Source organism: Sander vitreus, chromosome 2, assembly GCF_031162955.1.
Source record: "Sander vitreus isolate 19-12246 chromosome 2, sanVit1, whole genome shotgun sequence".
In the NCBI taxonomy this organism is placed as follows: domain Eukaryota; kingdom Metazoa; phylum Chordata; class Actinopteri; order Perciformes; family Percidae; genus Sander; species Sander vitreus.
In genome coordinates, this window is record NC_135856.1 from 23447096 (window position 1) to 23466528 (window position 19433).

Here is a 19433-nt window from a genome sequence, read left to right on the forward strand (position 1 = left end):
GTGGCTGCAGATAAACCAATGAAGATGATGTGACTAGTTAAAACGTCACGTCAGTCAAATAAAACAAGTCGTGATATTTGAAATATTAATTTCAGCGCCATACAAAAACGATAGTAAAATGTATTTTAGCCCTTAGAAAACCCATGGCTTTCTTTCGTAAGTCAGAACAGCTCACCTACAGTACAGTACAAGACAAACAGTACAGCATGCAGCAAACATGCATGCAGATACGTTTTTAAAAACGTAAATATCAGATTTTATATATATATATACACTGCTGAAATTAAAATGTAACAGGGAACTCACGGAGCTAATGTTCCATTCCATTAAAGGAGCCCATAGGCTATCTGTATGAGTGGTCCACATTATGTTCTGTGTAAATGTAATGTAAAGGGGTCCCTGCATACATTTCAGGGAGTTGAGCTCTAATATCTTATGGGGTTTCTACTTTTACGTCAGTAGAGAATCTGAGTAATTCTTCTACCAGTGGTGCATAGTGTATTTACTATGTATTGGCAAATTTACCTTTTTATATCTGAATCACAGACAAAAATACACCCAGTCTGTGGTAATAATTTAACTTTATTTAAATGATTAGGCGAGCATCGAAGAAAAACTTAGTTTCTTCTATAGTTTCTTAAATAACTGCTTAAACTTCAAACATTCAAAAATGAAAATGTACAACCATTTAAGAAGAACAGCTTCATTGGCCTGTCATGTTTAGTCCCAACCAACTTCACATTTTTGAAGATGACGACATAAAATGTTCTCTAGTAGCAAAATCACAGGCATCGCTTCATTATCCATTGATCTTCAACCACACTCAGAGGTAAGTAGGAAGCTAGAAGAAGCCTTGTGTTCTTTTCTTTTCTTCAGGTGTTCTTCACAAAATAGACTTGGCTGGAGGACTGCCCCTCCAAACGAACCTACAAAGTCTCTCATCTTATATTTGTGTCAAGCAGATGATGCCAAAAGCTGTTTGTTGATCTTAAGACGGTGATTTGTTTGGGTTCTCGCTACTCAAAGCACATGCCTTTACAATCAAGTGTCCTTGTCCATCTTGTTTTCAGGAAAATACAAGAAAAGCAGAGTAAAAAAAAAAGAAAAGGTCTGTGGCTTTCTACAGCGTATGTAGATTGGTTCATTAAGATGTAGCAAGGCGGTTCCTGGGGTCAGGTTGGAGTGAGGAGGTTGGCGGGGCGATATAAGGAGAGGGACATTTTAAAACATCTACAATAGAGCTAATTTATTTCAGTAAGTTTTTGCTTCTAGTGTAAAGACTCTTCCTTAAAAAAAACATGAACATACACATCTATTCATATACATTTACATGATCTAAAGAGCCCAACTCATCCTCCTCTGAATAGGCTATTTAGTCTGTCCAGCTCCCTGCAGTTATCCATGGTCATAAGTTCTGCCTTCTTGCGCATTCGGTCATCCCTGTACACCTTAGCAGCATACAGCAGGTCTGTTTCTGGATGAGAAAAAAAAACAATGCGAGTTATAAAACAGGAAAAAAGCAGAAACTAGTTTGGAGGGTGTATCATAACCATGGTTACTCACTTGTCTGCTTCTCCTTCCAACAGTTATTTCTGACATTAGATACATAGTCGTCCTCCACATTTTTCTCAATCTGCTGCATCGCCGAGCCCCTAAACTCCGACTTGAAATCTCTAGAGACGTAGTAGTCGACTTTCAGGTTATCTGTCTGCCGTTTTATGGTCTGACCCGTGGACCTGGAAGAGATAAAGGGAGTTGCTGTCAACTTTAGTAATCCCCCCCCCGCATATCTTAAATCCTGAAATTGTTTTATAGAATCAGTTTTTACTGAGACACCAGGAAAAGTTGTTTGTGCCAACATTTTATAGTACTTATTAGAAAAGGTATAAACCTGGATACTTTCTAGTTGTCAAACAGCCTCGTTGACAAGTAATCAATCATAACATTACATGTTGTAATCACTTCTACAGATTTGAAGTGTATTTGACAAAGTTGTGATGAGCTACCTACAACTGCAAGCAACAAGAAAGTTTGCCTCAGTGATGAAAAACAGAGTGACAGTGGCCCTCATTTACGAAACGAACGTACGACAGAAAACAAGTGTAAAACCGGCATACGGTCATCTACACGCAAAGCTCGGCATTTATCAATATGGATGTGAGCGGAGGCTACGATCAAATCTTACGTGAAATTTAAACTCGTGTACGCAAGTTTTCGAGTCAGTGTGGACTTGCGGTGCAGCATATAATCAGTTTAACAGGAGAAGGAGAAGTGATCAGTTGATCACTTATCAGCAATGGCAGATCACAGTACAACACGGTACCGGTACGACAGTGCACACGCACGCACACGGTGGAGCGCTCCATTGATTGATTAAGGGCAGATGGCTCTGTCTTGCATCAGTGGGGATCCTACTTTACACGGCAGAAAAAGTCTGCAACAGTGTTTTAGCCTGTGGGGTTCTGCACATCATGCAGGAAAACCGGGTGCCATAAATGTAGTGATGGAGCCAGATGACCCGATGCCCAGAGAGCAGTGTTCAGCACAGCCCCAACTGGGGCTATATGAAGGGGACAGGATATTATTCTCGCTTAAAAAGGTATTGTGTTACGTTTGGCAATGATATTCAATACAGGAAACATGACAATGCTCACGGTTGCCTGGCTCTGACTCTTGGAAAAACACGAGTAAAATAAAAAGACACTGCGTAAAGTCCTACATGTAGGCCTAAGAGATTGCAATATAAGCCTGTATATTACTATTAGGACTATAGCATACATGTGTCAAGGATGTATAAATTAAATAAACTTCAGCTGGAGTCCGATTTACCACCTCTTTCCATTCCGCATCCTTTCTACAGCCTTTAATAACAGTTTTCAGGCTGCCAAATAGTACACGTTAGTGCAAATGAACCTGAGATATCAGGGTTTCAATCTCCACCTCTGAAAAGTGCCACTTCACCAGCCAGATTACCAGCCAGATTACGTCTCGCCATGTCGTAAATTGTAGGGGCGAGGCCTCAAAACCGAGAATATATTGTGTCGTGAGATTTAAATTACGATTGTTTCCAGCCGCTGCATTTATCAATGTAGGACCATTCTTACGCTCTGATTGGTGTGATACGAACATTTCATGAATCACAGTGTGAAGCCTGTCGTAAAATGATTTCCGCGCTCATATCTGCGCTGGTTTCTACGTTAGGTTGATAAATGAGGGCCTCGGTGTGTGTGTGTAAAGTGGCAATAACAGTTCCCAAGCTCTCCACAAGAAGGTAATAGATAACTGGCTTTCCAAAACTAGACCTCGAAAAAAAACTAAATGGCACTCAATAGCATACATATGGCCACCAATTTGCTTTTAAGAAAAGTAAATTCCACCTATCAGTTTTCAGTTATTTAAGCAAATCGCCAAGGAACGTACGGTCTAGAGTAGAGGCTGTAGGGTGGAGGGGACACCATCATCTGGCTCAGTATTGACACTAAAATCAGGACCACGATGGGCATCAGCTGGATAAACATTGAGAAACCACCCTGGAGGCAAACACAGCACAATCAGCACTTCATTTTCAACAACACACTATGATAATGTACAGTCAAAGCATGTAGTTTCTAAAGCTGCACAGCTATTTAAATTATAATGTACATGTGCGAATTAAGTTTTATACATCTTTTAAATATAAGATACAAAATGTGAAGCCATGTACGTACATCTCCCCTTTCTTCCGTTCTCTCTTGTCGGGAATCCGTCTGATTGCTATAGCTCGTTCTGCTGTTGGTGAAGGTGTGTGTACTTGCTGGAGACAAAAATATTGTTACTGAGGTCAGATACAAAGATCAGTATTCAGAACTGTGTGTTCATGCGGTCATACATTATGTCGAAAATGTAGTCCTGCTGGGCAATGTTTAGGGCCGGGGAAAAGAAAAGGGTGCACCGGGCACCATTTAGCAAAACACCAAGATAACATGGTTACAATTCTCACTTAAACACTCCCATCTAAATGAAAAGACAAGATCATTAGTTGACTACTAAAGCGATAGCGTGACATTACAAGACTAAATAAATAAAATCATTATATTTGGATAAAACACAAATCACATTTAAGGGGGAAATGATGAACTTTATGTGCTCACTTACAGGAGGGGAAGCCACCTCCAAAGAACATGTTGAAGAGGTCCTCAGGAGTGATGTCGGCCTCGAAGCCCCTGTGGAAGTCAAAGCCTCCTCCGCCTCCTCCGTGGGAGTGACCCGTGCTGCTCGGCTCCTCTCCTCCTGTCAGGTCATACTGCCGTCTTTTGTCTGGGTTGCTCAGCACTGCATATGCATTACCAATCTCTGAAGGAGGACACAGTTGATGGATCAAAGAGGGGAACGAATTATGGACATAAATCATTTCATGCTGTTTTTCGTTGTAGGTGTTTAAGTACAATGCCTAGAAGGGCTGCACGATTTGGAGAAAAAGTCATGTTGCGATTGACCACACTGTGATTGCGATATAATGGTATCATGAGTCTACTTGCTTGATTATCAAGGATGATGCACAAAATACTAACATTTAGAAACATACAAAGTTAAACGAGCAGAAATGCATCAACAAAAAATGTGCAATACTTTTTTTAAATAACTTAATATTTTACAAAATTAAATAACAGAAGAAATCTTTTCAAAATAGACATTTTTCCTTTGCTCAACTGTACAAATGAAATAAATAGAACAATAAATAAGAAAATACTAATTCTTATTAAAATAACTTTTTTAATTTAAGGTGAACGTGATATAATAACTAGTGATTAAGTTACAAAATACACTTTGTATTAGGGCTGCACGATATATAACCTAAAATCAGAATCACGATTAATTGCACATTTCACCTCGATAACTAGAAATGAACGATCATTTTTTTTGGTGATTTGATGACGGACACTGCGTTTTTTTGAAAACATTTTGTATAAAGTTTTAAAAAACGTCTTTTGCACGATAAAAATGTAAATAGGCTATACAATCTATTTCTTAACTGCTAATTAACTTGTTAGTCCTAACTTTGAACCAGCAAGTTGCGTTTTAGCTTCTCTTTTTTTTCCTGTTGTGGAGAGCTACGTGACACATGATGAAACTATATTGATGAAGACCGGCGAGTTAAGCCGGCCGTCCGAGAGTACACCAGACAGACACACAGAGCTCTGACAACCTGCAGGTTGAGACAGGTACGGACATACACGCCGCGGGCCGCTGTGGACTTGTGTCAGTCCCGCAAGCGGTTTCAGGAAAGTGGCTGCACGTGTCCGACAATGCACAAAACATCAACACCGGTACAAGCCTACAGCTGTCCGCGGACACGGAGTGCGGAAAGTGTGTCAGAGCCTCCTGGACGATGAACTGAGACTCCGTTTCCTGCTTGTCGGTCAACGGTTAATGATCGGTTACATATAATTTCATTGTGCTTTCTTTTGGAAGGCTGGCTGCCAAAAATTGCCACTTACTAGCTAATTAATTAGCCTGAGATAAATGCTAGCTATCAGTAAACAGTAGGTAGTGGCTGGTAGGGCTGGGCAATATTTCAATATTATATCGATATCGTGATATGAGACTAGATACCGTCTTAGAATTTGAAGAATTGTAATATCGTTACATGGTAAGTTTAGTCTTTTCCTGGTTTCAAAGGCTGCATTACAGTAAAGTGGTGTCATTTTCTGAACTTACCAGACTGTTCTAGCTGTTCTATTATTTGCCTTTAACCACTTAGGTCATTATATCCACATTATAATGGTTATTTATCTAAAATCTAAATGTGGAAGATATTTTGTGAAAGCACCAATTGTCAACCTTACAATATCGACATCAAGGTATTTGATCAAAAATATCGTGATATTTGATTTTCTCCATATCGCCAAGCCCTAGTGGCTGGTGTCTGGTGTGTGCGCCAGTGTTTGTCTGTGCGTGTTGGCCCGCCCCGACATTTGGCGACTGGAGTGTTAATTTCGGACCCTGCACACGCGCTAGAATGTTTTTAAGGAGAAAGTAGGCCAATCAACAGAAATAAATTATCGAAATTATCGTCATGGGAAAAATATGTCGACAACAGCAGCGATGTCCACACATTTTCGATAATCGTCCAGCCCTACTTTGTACAACCTCTTCTTAAAGTCTGCATGCTCTAAAAGCCTCTACACTTGTGATGCTCACGTGACCATACACAACGCATGAGCGTGTGAGAGCGAGACTGGCAGGTGCGTTAAGTGAGCGACGTCAGTGAGTGATTGGTCAAGCAAGGAGGGAGAGGGAGCGTAGTCAGAGAGGCTGTGTGAGGGAAAAACAAGAGGAAAAAGAGATAGCAAAGACGATGTGAAGGGAGTTAAAAGTGAACAATAAAACAACAAGCTTCTTAACACGGTGGCTTCATCTGTTGTGTGGGTACAGTGAAGGGTGTAGCAACGTGGAGACTGCAGTGCACACAGAGACGGTGTAAATTGCACATTTTTTGCGGTTATGTAATCGCACAGAGTGACATTGCGATTAGATTAATCGTGCAGCCCTAATGCTTATATATTCAAAGTTTGCATTACCTATAGTATTTTCATATAGGAATATTTCAAATAGCTTAGAATAGATCAGAAAAGAACAATCATTTACTTTTAAAGGCCTCTGTGGCTCCAGGTGCATGATTTTTGTCTGGATGAAACTTGAGCGCTAGTTTCCTGTAGGCTTTCTTTAGCTCATCCTCATTGACTTCTTTACTGACACCCAGCACTTCATAGTAGTCCTTACACCGCTTTATTCTGAAAGACAGGGACAGAGACTGAAGCAGCTGAACACAATCCAGCAGATCATTTTTTCCCCGCACCAACAGAAAGGCAGGTGAGAAAATATTCTTTCTCCTCGAGTTTACCTTTAGTGTTAAATTCTCTTTACCAGTCACATTAAGAACAGCACGCATGTATACTTTATTTATTACGGATGGGAAGATCGGCACATACACTGGCCTATGATGACGATTTAGACAACGTTAATGATATGCTAACAACATCATCATGATGTACTAAAAGTCGATAATATAAAGTTATTGCCTAGTGTACCTGTCACTGAATCATGACTTGAGTAGGACTACTAATAAGGTCATAACTTAAAGTGCTCATATTATGCTCATCTTCAGGTTCATAACTGTATTTAGAGGTTGGACCAGAATAGGTTTATGTGGTTTCATTTTCAGAAAACACCATATATTTGTTGTACTGCACAGTGCTGCAGCTCCTCTTTTCACCCTGTGTGTTGAGCTCTCTGTTTTAGCTACAGAGTGAGACATCTCACTTCTATTCCATCTTTGCTGGGAGTCGCACATGCGCAGTAAGTACTGCTAGCTTGTCAGTTGCAGAGCATGAGGGAGTGCCATGCGAGCAGCTAGGCGAGCATTATAACGCGTGTTACAAAGTGACGCACGTTCGTCACGGAAGTAAAGGCTGGACTACAATAGAGCTGTTTGGAGCAGTTTGTGAACAGTGTTTTCTGTTGGAGATGGTAAGTCCCTTTGGGGTGGACTTTGGGCTTTTTCACTTTGTAAACCTATAACATGCACAAAAAGATATATAACACAATAAAGGAAAGGGAAAAAGCCAAAAAGCATAATATGAGCACTTTAAATGAGACAGTTTTTATGTAAACATAGCACACAACTGGTCTTATTTTTCTTAGAAGACATGATGCAATTTTAACCCACTAAAGCTTACCCAAAGGATTTAGTATAAAAACACAACGGAGTAGAGATGTTTGAGGTACAATACACTGGTAGGATTGCGTAAAGACGAGCAGTATGTTTATAGTTGCCATCTGCAACTTTCTAGGATCTGATTGGAGGAGGACATCTGTGGATCAAATGCACCGACTTCCTACCTCTCTCTCTGTAGTCCTATCTCGCGATCTAAAATTAGAGCATGTAGTTGTTACCTGGTATCTAGTTCACACATGCTAAATGTCTCTCACTTTATCCCCTCATGGGCAAAGCACCAAGTGGAAGAGGTTCCCATGACAATTAGCTATGTGTGCACAACACTGCAGAGACTACAGTCTCCTCCTGTAGCCACAGATGAAACAGCTAATCAAGTATGATAGAAACAGTACTGCTAAGGGCCAATCGTATGAATGCACCAAAATAGGCAACTGAAGTGGGGCAGATTACAGTACCTCTTAGTGGGAAAAGAAATACAGCATGAAAGGGAAGACCTAGTGAACCTAAAATTCTCACCTTTGCACTCCTTCAACCTGCTCTTTGGTGAAGCCTTTAGAAGACTCGCCTCCTCCAGACTCTCGGCTTTCCTTTTCTGGCTGGGCACCGGTGCTTTCGGCTGCTCTCCTACGATATGCACCATTACCCGCTGAGCTCCCATTCTTCGTTAACGCGTCCAACAAAGCTGAAGAAGAGAGGAAGCGGCTAAAGATGAATTAAATGAGTTAAATGAATAATGTAAGTGTCCAAGCTGTTAACAACTTCTTTAAAGTTAAAAAGGTGTCACTAAAGATTATATATATAAAAAAATATGTGACATTACCACTGATTAAAACTTAAATGTGTATAACACACACTTTTTCAGATTCAATATGAGTTTGGATTTTAATATCAGTCATTCATCATTAAATAGAACTTTGTTACACTGCTTAAATTTCTTTGACCAAATCTATATTGCACATCTTTGCTCAGACACAAAAACAGTACTACAATTACTTCCAGTTGAAAGATTTTCAAGTATTTACTCAATATTTACGTATTTATTGACACATTTTAATAGCAGTCTCCATCCAGTAGTCTTACTTTCAAGTTTGCCATCCATGTAGGAAATATAGTCAGTGATGCAAAAAACACATACTCAAAGTCAGACAGCAACAGTACAGCATCAGTAGAGTAGCCTAATCATCGCTCTCTCTCAAATGCTTTTAAATGTTTTATTAATGCATTGTTCCTCATTATGCAGTCACGTGTAAAATAAGCACACAACTACTGCCCTTTTGCAGAACCATAATCCCTCTTTTCCATAGCCCTCTAGACTACTGAACATGTTGAGAAAGAAAAAAACAACAGCTTTTTTGCGTGTCGCCCCAGCCTGGTGCTGTCTTGGCCTGCCTTCTTATATCAACCTTTTATGTGTGATGCCCTGGATTGCATCATCTGGGGATCTAAGTCCCTAGTTACTCAATGCCAGACCTGTACACCTGTAAACCCTCTCAGAGAGTCGCACTTTTAGTGTCAGAGGTGTTGCGCAGCAGTGGCTCCAAACTAAGTAGTACAAACTACTGAAGAAACTGGTGAATGTTCAGATATTGTTTCCCTGTTTTCACTGTTTATTTATTTGCTCAATGAAATGTTTGAAGATAATTCCAAGGAGTGTTGTCTTTTTTCCATATACATATATACAGTATATATACACCATTTAATATAAAAAGAAAATTGTTGTCCTCTTATGTCAGTAGGAAAACCCCCATGATTACTCCTACCAACAAAGTTACAACCACCCTAATCTTGCCAGGACAAGGAACACACAGTCCCCTTACCCTTAAAACACACACACACTTTATATTTTTCCTATTTACAGTATTTATTTAAATTCCTCCCCCAGTATAACCCATCCTCTTTGGCACATTGTTTAAAACATTTTCTTTATAATTTCTCTTTTGAAAAATGGCTTTTTATATTGGACATATTATCCTTGATGATTTGCTCAAATAACGGAAAACTGATAAGTGGAATTTGCTTTTCTCAACAGCAAATTGGTGGCCATATATTTGCCATTTAGTTTATTTTTCAAGGTCCAGTCTTGGAAAGCCAGTTATCCATTACTTTCCTTTGGGAAGCTTGTGAACTGTCATTACCACACACACACACACACACACACACACACACACACACACACAAATCCACAAACACATCCACACACACACACACACACACACACACACACACACACACACACATCCACAAACACATCCACACACACATCCTACAACCAAGTCTTAACCCTAACCCATAGTTAAACAAGAACACACACACCTTGTGGGTGCAGGCACATAATGTACACGTTTATCTATTCTACACTATTACACTCACAATCTTGTAAAGAGCCTTTTATAACTACAATCCAAATCACTTTTGTCAGTCCCATCCTTACTTACCTGTTTACAGTCATTTTACAGAGACACAATTGTATGTCCCGGATTAGCCTATACTCTGGGTCAATTGTTCAATTAAAGGATTGGCAGTCGGCTGGCCAGCTTGAAGCCCGAGCCGTAACTAGCTACATCCTTCTCCAAGCTCCACCTGCCTGTTCTGCCCTCCCCGAAATCCCTATAAATCCACGGCCTTTAAACTAAGTTACAGCATCAATAACGTATCTAGGCCAAAGTGTATTACTTGAAGTTAAAGTAAAATGACAGCTAGAAAGAATGCTTTAGAGTCCAGCTAGCTTTTAAGATATTACAATGAGTGACAGCTAGCATTGCCCTCTGAATCGATGAAGGCTTGATCATGGATTGACGTTTCACGGTTAGCTAGCTAACTTGTGTCAGTTGTTGGTATTCTGAAGCATTACAATGTTTCACTGATAGCGGCAAAGTACATGCACCCAAAGTGACTGACAAGTCAAGTCAACAGCGAAGCGCTGGCTAGGTTAGTTAGCGAACATAATGCTAGGCCCACAACTTAACGTAGCTAACGCTAACTCGGATGTGTGTTGCCTAATTTCGTGTCTTACAAACACACCTTAAGCGTGACTAACCTCAACTAGCTAATTATACAAATATGTGTTTTGCAAGAGTCAACAGGTAATCTGCTGTGAGCGTAAACCGCTAGCTAGTGATGTTAACAAACGTCAGCTAACGCTACTAGCTAACACTTGGTAATTTACAGCTCCGGCCGGGGTCAATCACAAACAGGCGGACCTAACGTTAACGTTACCTTTGGCTCTATCGGTTGGATACAGCTTCTCGGCTTTGTTGAGAAACTTCAATGCTTTCTCTTTATCTCCGGCTTCGAGGGATTTCGTCGCTATATTTATACATTTTTCTGCTTCGTCTCTGTTTCCTTCCATCTTCTTCATCCCTCTTCCTCCTCCGCCAGAGTCAGCTGATCATCTCATTCACCACTTTCTCACCAGCACTGGCAGCAAAATCCAACCTACTACGTTTCCTCTTGTTATATATTTTTACATGTTACTATATTTTGTGTTTAGTTATGAATGGAAAAATAGGCATATTTGGGAATTGGTGGATGAATTCTCAGATCTTTTACTTAAGGTACAGTACAACAATGTAAAAATGCTCCATTACAACAAAATCCTTACGCACATGTTGCCGGAAGTGATTTCAGATACTTCTTTTAAATGGAATGACCTGCAAACCTTCCCTCAAACTACAGTCTTGTACCCCCCTTGGGTTAAAATCTACCCAGGTAACAATTTTTGGTTCCCAGAACGTTCGTTTTTGGTTGCGGAAACGTTCCCTGAAGGTTAGTTTTTGGTTCCCATGGAAAGCTTTCCTGGCGTTTAGGGAACGTTAGTTTTTGGTTACATCGACCGTTCTCAGACCGTTCGCCTAACGTTGCAACCTTTAGAGAACGTCCCCTTACCGTTGTAACCTTTAGGGAATGTTCCCCTAACGTTATTTTTTACATTCCCCTAACCTTTAAATAACTAACGACTGTGGTACCAATTTTATTAGTTTAAACTGTCTGTTTAGGGAACGTTAGTTTTTGGTTACATCGACCGTTCCCAGAACGTTCGCCTAACGTTGCAACCTTTAGAGAACGTTCCCCTAACGTTGTAACCTTTAGGGAACGTTCCCCTAACGTCCCACATAACAATTTTTGGTTCTCTAAAGGTTCCAGGAACGTTCGCGTAAGGTTCGCGTAAGGTTCTCTCCGAAGGTTCGCTCACGGTAGCGTAGGAAAGTTTTCTGAACGTTCGCTGAACGTTCCCTAAAAGTAATATACATTGTTCCGGGAACGTTCGGCGAACTGTCAGCTAGGTTCGCAGAACGTTCTTGGAACTACTACTACTATTATTAATAATCATAATAATAATAATAACTTATAATAGTGATAATAATAATAATAATACTTGATCATCCAGATGTAATATTGGCGACTTATTCTAGCCACGTATAAGCCACCTTGTAAGATATATAGGCTATGTTCACAACACTAGATTTATTATGGTCAATGAACAGACGGCATGTAAAACATTGAGTGTTTTATTAAGTATTCGCTGGAATTGCAGACGAGAATGATGAACAATTTATTCAGGCGACACTTTGTTTCAATCCGGGATAATCTTGCGTCCTTCTCCTGCCTTTGGATGATGAGTTTTTCAATGCAGCTCATGCGAACGAGAGAAGACATGACACTAAATCTACGTGTTTAATTTAAATGTACCGAACATCTTTGGGTTGCTGTTTCCCCTGGATCAAAAGCACACTGGACGAGAGATTGGCAGGTATGTTAATTGTCCAATGCTTTTTGTATTGAAAACGTATCACGCACCAAAAAGACTACATCGTTATATGCAGACATATTGTTTAACTTATGTGTGAAACACAAGTTTTTGGCCCAATATTTGATTCATTGTTTACAATGTACATGTGCAGTATATGACCTGAGCTGATACCACGGTCTCTAGAATCCAGCGACACGTCTGGCCTCCACTCCATGAGTTGGTCTGAAAGACACAAAAAGACGGTTTTCAAACAGTTCATGATGTATGCATAGTAGACACAGGTAGTATAATTGTACCTTTTTAGAAAATGTAATTTAACAGCAAATGGCAATAGCCCGCAGAATAGCTTTTCAGAGATTAAAAAGAGTGTATATATATATATATATATATATATATATATATATATATATATGCATTTTGAGCCTGTAGAACATGCATGATCTGAAACTGACTACAATTGTTATAAGTATCTATACATTTTGATCTGAGTGGTTAAATACAGGAAAATATAGCCTTAAAGGAATATATTAACAACAGTTCTGTGTGTATGAGCACAACTTTTCCATGGTAAGGATGACATTTATATGGAATATGCCTCCCATAAAAGTGTGTCCGTCTGTTTCTCATGGAATATGTCGTAGTCTACAAAAGGAACCTAGTTTAAGAGCTTGACATTCCCCCCACGAAACAGTCTAATTGATGTGCATTCGGATGTTGATGTTCATGATTTCCTGTTTATATTGTGTTACATTGTGTGGCGTGGTATAAGCTACCCCGTGAGACACGTAGAAAACGGTACTGATTGTGATCACTGGAGCTCTGAAAAGTAGGTCTAAATGCATGCTTCTAATCTTGACTTGATTGGTACTTTTATCCCGAAATGCATTATTGTGTGTTGTTATACGGCTTTGTGGATGACCCGCCGTCACCGTTTCAGGAGAGTGGAGCGTGCATAACGTTACTAACTTGGCCTATGCCATCATTAATGTGGGCAATGTTTGTCTTTGTAGGTTGTAGACCTGTCGTCAGATTGACTGCATGAACCCTAGCTACACCTTTCGTGATGTGTTGGATAATAGAGAATTTCCCTTGAATATCGATAGCAGTTACCCGGATAGCGGTCTTCGCAAATGTAGCGTCACACTATTTCATTAACGTTACGAGGAAATTGGTGGGCTTACATGATTCGGTCATTGAATAAGTGGTGCTAGTAGGTTGTATAACTACTTAATATAAAAAGGAAATGGATCGTAAATAACGTTAGCTGCCGAGCTAACAGTTGACATATTAGCTAGCTAGCTAGCATAGCTCTCATAGGATTTGACGTAGCAGCTAATGTTAGAATGTCCTCGTTGCGTTGGCGGTCCTCCATCCAGCGGCGGAACTTGTCATCTGTTCTTAGGCTGAGATCATACACTTCTGGGAATGTCCTCCTTCCTTCCCATACACTTCTCTGATCACATTTGTCACAGCCATGATAACCTGCGTATTGTTTGATGCGTTTGACAAAAGCTCGAGCAGGTGCATCACAGACAATACAGCAAATTTTCACTCTGATGGCTCCATTGTTGAGACCGTCTCTCAGTAGGTCCTGAAGATCATCTACCATTTCCTCCAGGAACTCAAACGAATTTGGTTTAGAGGAGCCTAGTGTTAGGACCAGGGTTCCAAATTTTACCATCTACCAGCCAAATGCTGGTAAAATATGCAAGTGGCTGGTAGATTTGCTTCACTCACCAGCTAAAACAAACAATGGTACTCTATTGGGTGGCTGGTAAAAATTGACCATTCACTAGCCATTTAGCTGGCAGATGAAAAAGTTAATTTGTAACCCTGGTTAGGACCACAGGAAACACCGTTTGTGGTTGTAGGTGAATACAGCAAAGGACTGGCCACATTGTTGTCTTGCTGCTTTTGAGAAGTAGCAAGCCATCCACATTCAAAGAGATTTCTATTTCTCCTACCACTTCAGTAACTTCTCTGGGGTAAAGCTGCAGCTGTTCTGTGAGTGTGTCCTTGAAATAAAAATGTATGTATTGCATGCCCGATTTTGTATTGACTTCAATGCTCAGCTGTGATCCAACAATTAGGTAAACCATTTACAGGTAACATTAGTCAGCTTAGATGAACACACACAACCATGCCACAGCTGTCATGGAACGCACACACCACAGATCTGGTGTGAATGTGTATGTTACCATATTAATGTAATTATATATATATATATATATATATATATAGATAGCATGGTTGTAAAATGCATTGAATGTCTTGTATAGTTTAATTCTTGATATATATACTGTCATGGACCTTTCACACTATTGATCATCGTCCCCACAGCGCTGGTTCCAGGCCAGGTGAACATTATCCAAAGCTCAGGTTCCATATATCATCCGCATTCTCTGTACAACTGACCTGTCAGAGGTATTACATATCACTGCTTCATATATCAATATCATCATATACATCAATAAAAATATATATATATATATATATTAATTATGTGCATGTGTGAATGTTGCTATGAATTGAAGTTTTGTTAACCATGTTAAGAATTTGTTGTAGGCCTACTTTGTTATACTGTTGTCATTCTTGTAGATCTGATCGTTACTGCTTGTTTGTAAATGTTTGTTATTTACATGAAGTTGTTCCTGGTTATCTAATGAAATTGTTTCAGACATTTATAAATAAAAAATAAATCCTTATGTAAACCTAACACGTGTCAGTGTCTCTTTATTCTTGTTTTCATAGTAGAATGAAGCACACAGAGAACCAGTCGCCATCAGCTAGTCTGTATTACAGCTTTTTCTTTCTTCCCCACAATTGATTTTGCTTCTTCAGAGTATACATTCATCCCATATGTAGCTAAGCATCATGCTTAGATGGTTAAAACATGTCATTTTTGTTACATGACCATTTACATCTGTGTATTTTTGGGTCAGATATCAAATCGAGAAGTGAAAACATCTCTTTAAAGATTATACTTGTTACTGCAAATCACAGTAACAAGTATAATTGCAGTCAAACGTGTTATGAGAACATCCTGAACTTTTAGGAAACGTTCCCTGGAGGTTATTTCACGGTTCTACAAAACTAACCTTTACAGAACATTTAGGGAACGTTCCCTAAAGTTTCTTTAAAAGTCCAGAACGTTCCAGGAAGGTTAGCTGAAGGTTCCAAAATAGTTTACCTTTAGGGAACGTTCTGGGAAGGTGGTAGCGGTAGCCGTCGTTGCCGGTAACGTACTCCTATGACTGAGTGCACGGACCGAAGCTTTGTGACTAGCAAGCACTTTCTTACCGCTGTTGCCGTACAGTATCTTCCTTGAACAAGCTCCCGGCTCCCTCAAAAATGAGGCACTAAGTGCTAAACGGCTTCCCGTCTCCACCCTTCATGTCCAGCGCCATTTGTTTTTAACTACTTTCTCAATTAAAGCTGTGGTATCTATGCTCTAAGTTTGATAAACTTTGCATCTGATTGGCTAGAACTCGTTTTTGGTAGGTGGAAGTTTGATGATTGGTTAAATCCAGCGCATTAAACAAATCCTATGTGGACTTTTTAATTCATTTATTTTTCTAAAATAGTCATATGCCAGAAATCCAGCACCAGGCCCAGTACTTTAAGCCCTGCGTTAGTTAGACCTGCGTTCCTCTCATAGATAGGTAGGTAAAATCAATTGACTCGAAAATATTAAACCGCATGCAAGTTCCCAATTTTTTTTTTTCCTCACGGTCGCACGCCGGAGATCCGGCACAGTGCCGGAATATTTTAAGCCCTGGGTTCCCCTACCGTTGTAACCTTTAGAGAACGTTCCCCTAAGTGGGATGTAGAGTGCAAATGTTGTGTGCAAAGATGCATATTGGAATGATAATGTAATGAATTATTATAAATTAGCATATTAACAAATACAATTGCTTTAATAAAAAAAATACAAGCTGCAAGATGGATGGAAAAAAATAAAAAAAAAAATAAAAAAAAAATAGAGCTCCATGGTTTGGCTTATAGTCCTCCTCAGCTGGCCTAAAAAGAAAGAAACAAAAGTTTGATATGTCATACTAAGAATCAACACGTTGACAAAAGCAAGACTAATTGCTTTACTAACAACTCTGTTTTTTCACATCATATAGAAGCATTTCAATTTACCGTCTGTGTGGGGCAAACTTCAGCGCTCGCCTGATCAAGTCCTCCATGTCTGCTGCAGTCAGCGTGGGGAAGTTCTTCTGGGAGGCCGCTAGAGTAGAAGTCAAAATGAAGCAAAGTTACAAGTCAAATTAAAACCTCTTATCAGCCAAGCTAAGCATAATACTGTGAACAATAAAATAACACCTGCCTGTTATAACCCTGCATATAGTCAGGTCCTGGAAGGCCTTCTTTGCCTTTCTTCCCCGCAGGCTATACTCTTTCAGCACGTTATTAGTTGCCACTCGCCGTAGCATGCGTCGGACTGCAGTACCTGTGGTCGGACCTCCAAGCGTTGTTAGGAAAAGTTGCTGTAAAACATATAGAAATACAAATTATACATGTAGAACAAAGTGGAGAGCTTGTACAATCTCCTTTTGTAAGAGAAGTCAGTTCTGTTATGATGATACTTGAATTTATGCAATTATATAGTGTTAATCTTAGGGCACTTAATTACCATTTTTATTCTCCTCTCCGGTTGACCGAGACTCCTGTCGAACTCCTGCAGCTTGGTGATGGTCGAGCAGGGCGACACCAACATGTCATCGACTGGAGCAGAGGGAGGTGACTGGGAGCTCCTTAAGAGCATGAGCAGCTCATCCATCTTTTCCTCAAATGTGTCCATCCGCTGTGCCATGCGGGTAATGGATGTCCTCATGGCTATGGAATAATTAATGGTTTTAGTTGTTATACATTACTTGCATATGTGAACAACTTAAGTGAGTCTTCTTGCCTCTCTGTGTGATGAGTTCTGCTGTTTACAACAATAAAAAAGTTAAGTTACTCTCAAGTTCCTTGTCACGAAATTGTATTTAATTGGAAATGGAAAAATCAAAGCCACTGTACCTTCAACCGGGTCCCAAGATGAAGTGGCAGGCCGAGCTTGTGTTACAATAGACCCATCCAGCTCTGGGCGACCGGCTGGTTTCCTGTGTGGTGTTGACTCATCTAAAAAGAAAGTAGATGTGAATAGTTGTCAGTTCATTTATGGTAGGTTTCTTGCACATGCCATTGCAAAAGATGAACCAATGCTGTTACATTAGACAATCGCTAAAAGAAAAAAGAAAAATAAACATGCAGGTGGTGGAGGCAGTGACACCTGCTGACCTGAAAAAAAGGCAGGAAGAGACAAACGCATCAGAACAGTCACATGATATGCACCAGGTTGAATTTCAGTAGTTCCATGATAGGAAATATGACTCTGGTTTCTTAAATGCATGCATAAATGTTAACTTATGGACAAGGCTTCCAGACACACGCTCCGTCCTGGAATGCTTTCTTGCTTGTGGAACGGATTCATCTGAAATAAAAGACTATACAATTTGTACTGATTGCAAAAAGAATATTTGAATTGTGTAAATAATGTAGTCTGTACTTAAGAGGTCTTACCATTATCTAAATAAACGATGGATGTATTTAGACAACCAAGGAGGTGTAATCATTATGTCGTGCTAGGTTAGCCTGCAGTTTTGTGAACAGAGCTTCTTTTAATACATCCATGGCTTTATCTCTCATCCACGTTACAGGCTTTACAGCATACAGCCCTCGGATGTATCGTAAGATAAGTGTTAAACCCTAAACCCACACTCTCTCAAACCCACACAGGCTCTTAGGGACACATAAGATATTACATTAACGCTAGCTAGCTATCTAGCTAACTAGCTCCATTATTTAGCTTGAGGCGATAGCCCCGGCAGTTTTGGTAAACGCTAATGACGTTACATCAATGTAACAGGCTTTACAGCATACATGCATACATCCCTCGGATGTATCATAAGATAATAGCATGGATGTATTAATAGAACACATAGTGAGTCCGACTGAGTTCAGCTCGACTCGCTGTATAATGCTGGCAATCATGTCGGAGCTTTCTTTAAGTTGTTTACCAAAATCTCCCACCTTGTTGTCCAGGTTCCTTATGGCGGCTAAGACATCACAGAGGGAAGGCTCAGTCTCTGTCGCCAACTTTGATGTATCCATAGGGCTAGCAGCGCTCACGGCATAGCTAGCTGTGGAAAGCTAACTTGTTTCCCGCGTTAGCATTCGGGCTAGCAGTCTTGAGCGGAGGAAAGTCTTTACTGTTGACAGCCAACAATATCTTTCTTGGTGTCTTTGTCCTACCTTGCGTTATAACACCGTCGGTGAAGTGTAGTCAGCATATGTTTTAGTCAATGGCAGTATTTCAGTTCAAATTTGGGACCAAACGAACGGATCTTAAAACCTTTTGTGTGTCCTGTTCGCCAGGTGTATACCGGTGTGTATATGAAGTCAGGATAGGACTTGTATGTACCCGAGTCAAACGTTCGTTTAAAAGCATAATTAGGACGGAAGCGTCACTTTTAAGATTGACCATATTTTTGGTCAAATGGCCTTTTGAATGGGAGTGCTAGGAGCTAAAGCTTAATTATCTGATGTTTTCTTACGATTCTTGTTCTCAAGTCCTTGTTATTGTATAGTTGTGTTTCTGTTCTGGGGATTGTGTTCTTGTGAATATTTCTTGTTCTCAGGTCTCTCTTGGAAAAGAGATCCTAATCTCAATGAGACTGCCTGATTATATTATAATGAGCTCTGATTAGTAATGTTAGGTTTATTATCTGGATAGCTGTGCTGAGGACTTCTGGGAACTGGGATCCCTCTAAAATCTGGAACATGAAATGATGTGGAAGAAACGTGCACCTTCAAACAGCCCTCAGGTTTTTATTCCAAGCAAATACTATGCAATTTTTACGTAGCGTACACCTTCAGAGAGGGAAGAACTATCTAATCAATAAAACTAGCATAGTACCA

At 39.9% G+C, this 19433-nt stretch overlaps 1 protein-coding gene and 1 long non-coding RNA gene across 2 annotated transcripts; one reads left to right on the plus strand and one right to left on the minus strand.

Annotated features, from left to right (window-relative positions):
- Positions 1-564: 564 nt before the first annotated feature.
- Positions 565-11147, minus strand: dnajb14 (DnaJ heat shock protein family (Hsp40) member B14). Its single transcript, XM_078261868.1, has 8 exons — positions 10934-11147; positions 8234-8399; positions 6628-6773; positions 4135-4332; positions 3708-3793; positions 3421-3530; positions 1564-1736; positions 565-1474 (listed from the first exon to the last, which is right to left on the minus strand). The coding sequence occupies exons 1-8, from the start codon at positions 11073-11075 to the stop codon at positions 1350-1352; spliced, it is 1146 nt and encodes a 381-aa protein (XP_078117994.1). The 5' UTR covers positions 11076-11147; the 3' UTR covers positions 565-1349.
- Positions 11148-12898: 1751 nt separating this feature from the next.
- LOC144530228 (uncharacterized) lies at positions 12899-15183 on the plus strand. Its single transcript, XR_013503089.1, has 2 exons — positions 12899-13293; positions 14808-15183. It is a non-coding gene; the product is annotated as an uncharacterized LOC144530228 (long non-coding RNA).
- The last annotated feature ends 4250 nt before the right edge of the window (positions 15184-19433 follow it).

Excerpts from the sequence above, each read along its gene's own strand:
- dnajb14 (XM_078261868.1), bottom strand. The coding sequence starts at position 11,075 with ATGAAGAAGATGGAAGGAAACAGAGACGAAGCAGAAAAATGTATAAAT. Across the intron at positions 8,400-10,933 it reads TCCAACCGATAGAGCCAAAG|CTTTGTTGGACGCGTTAACG; the intron begins GTAACGTTAACG and ends TCTCTTCTTCAG. Across the intron at positions 1,475-1,563 it reads TTGGAAGGAGAAGCAGACAA|AAACAGACCTGCTGTATGCT; the intron begins GTGAGTAACCAT and ends TTTCTCATCCAG.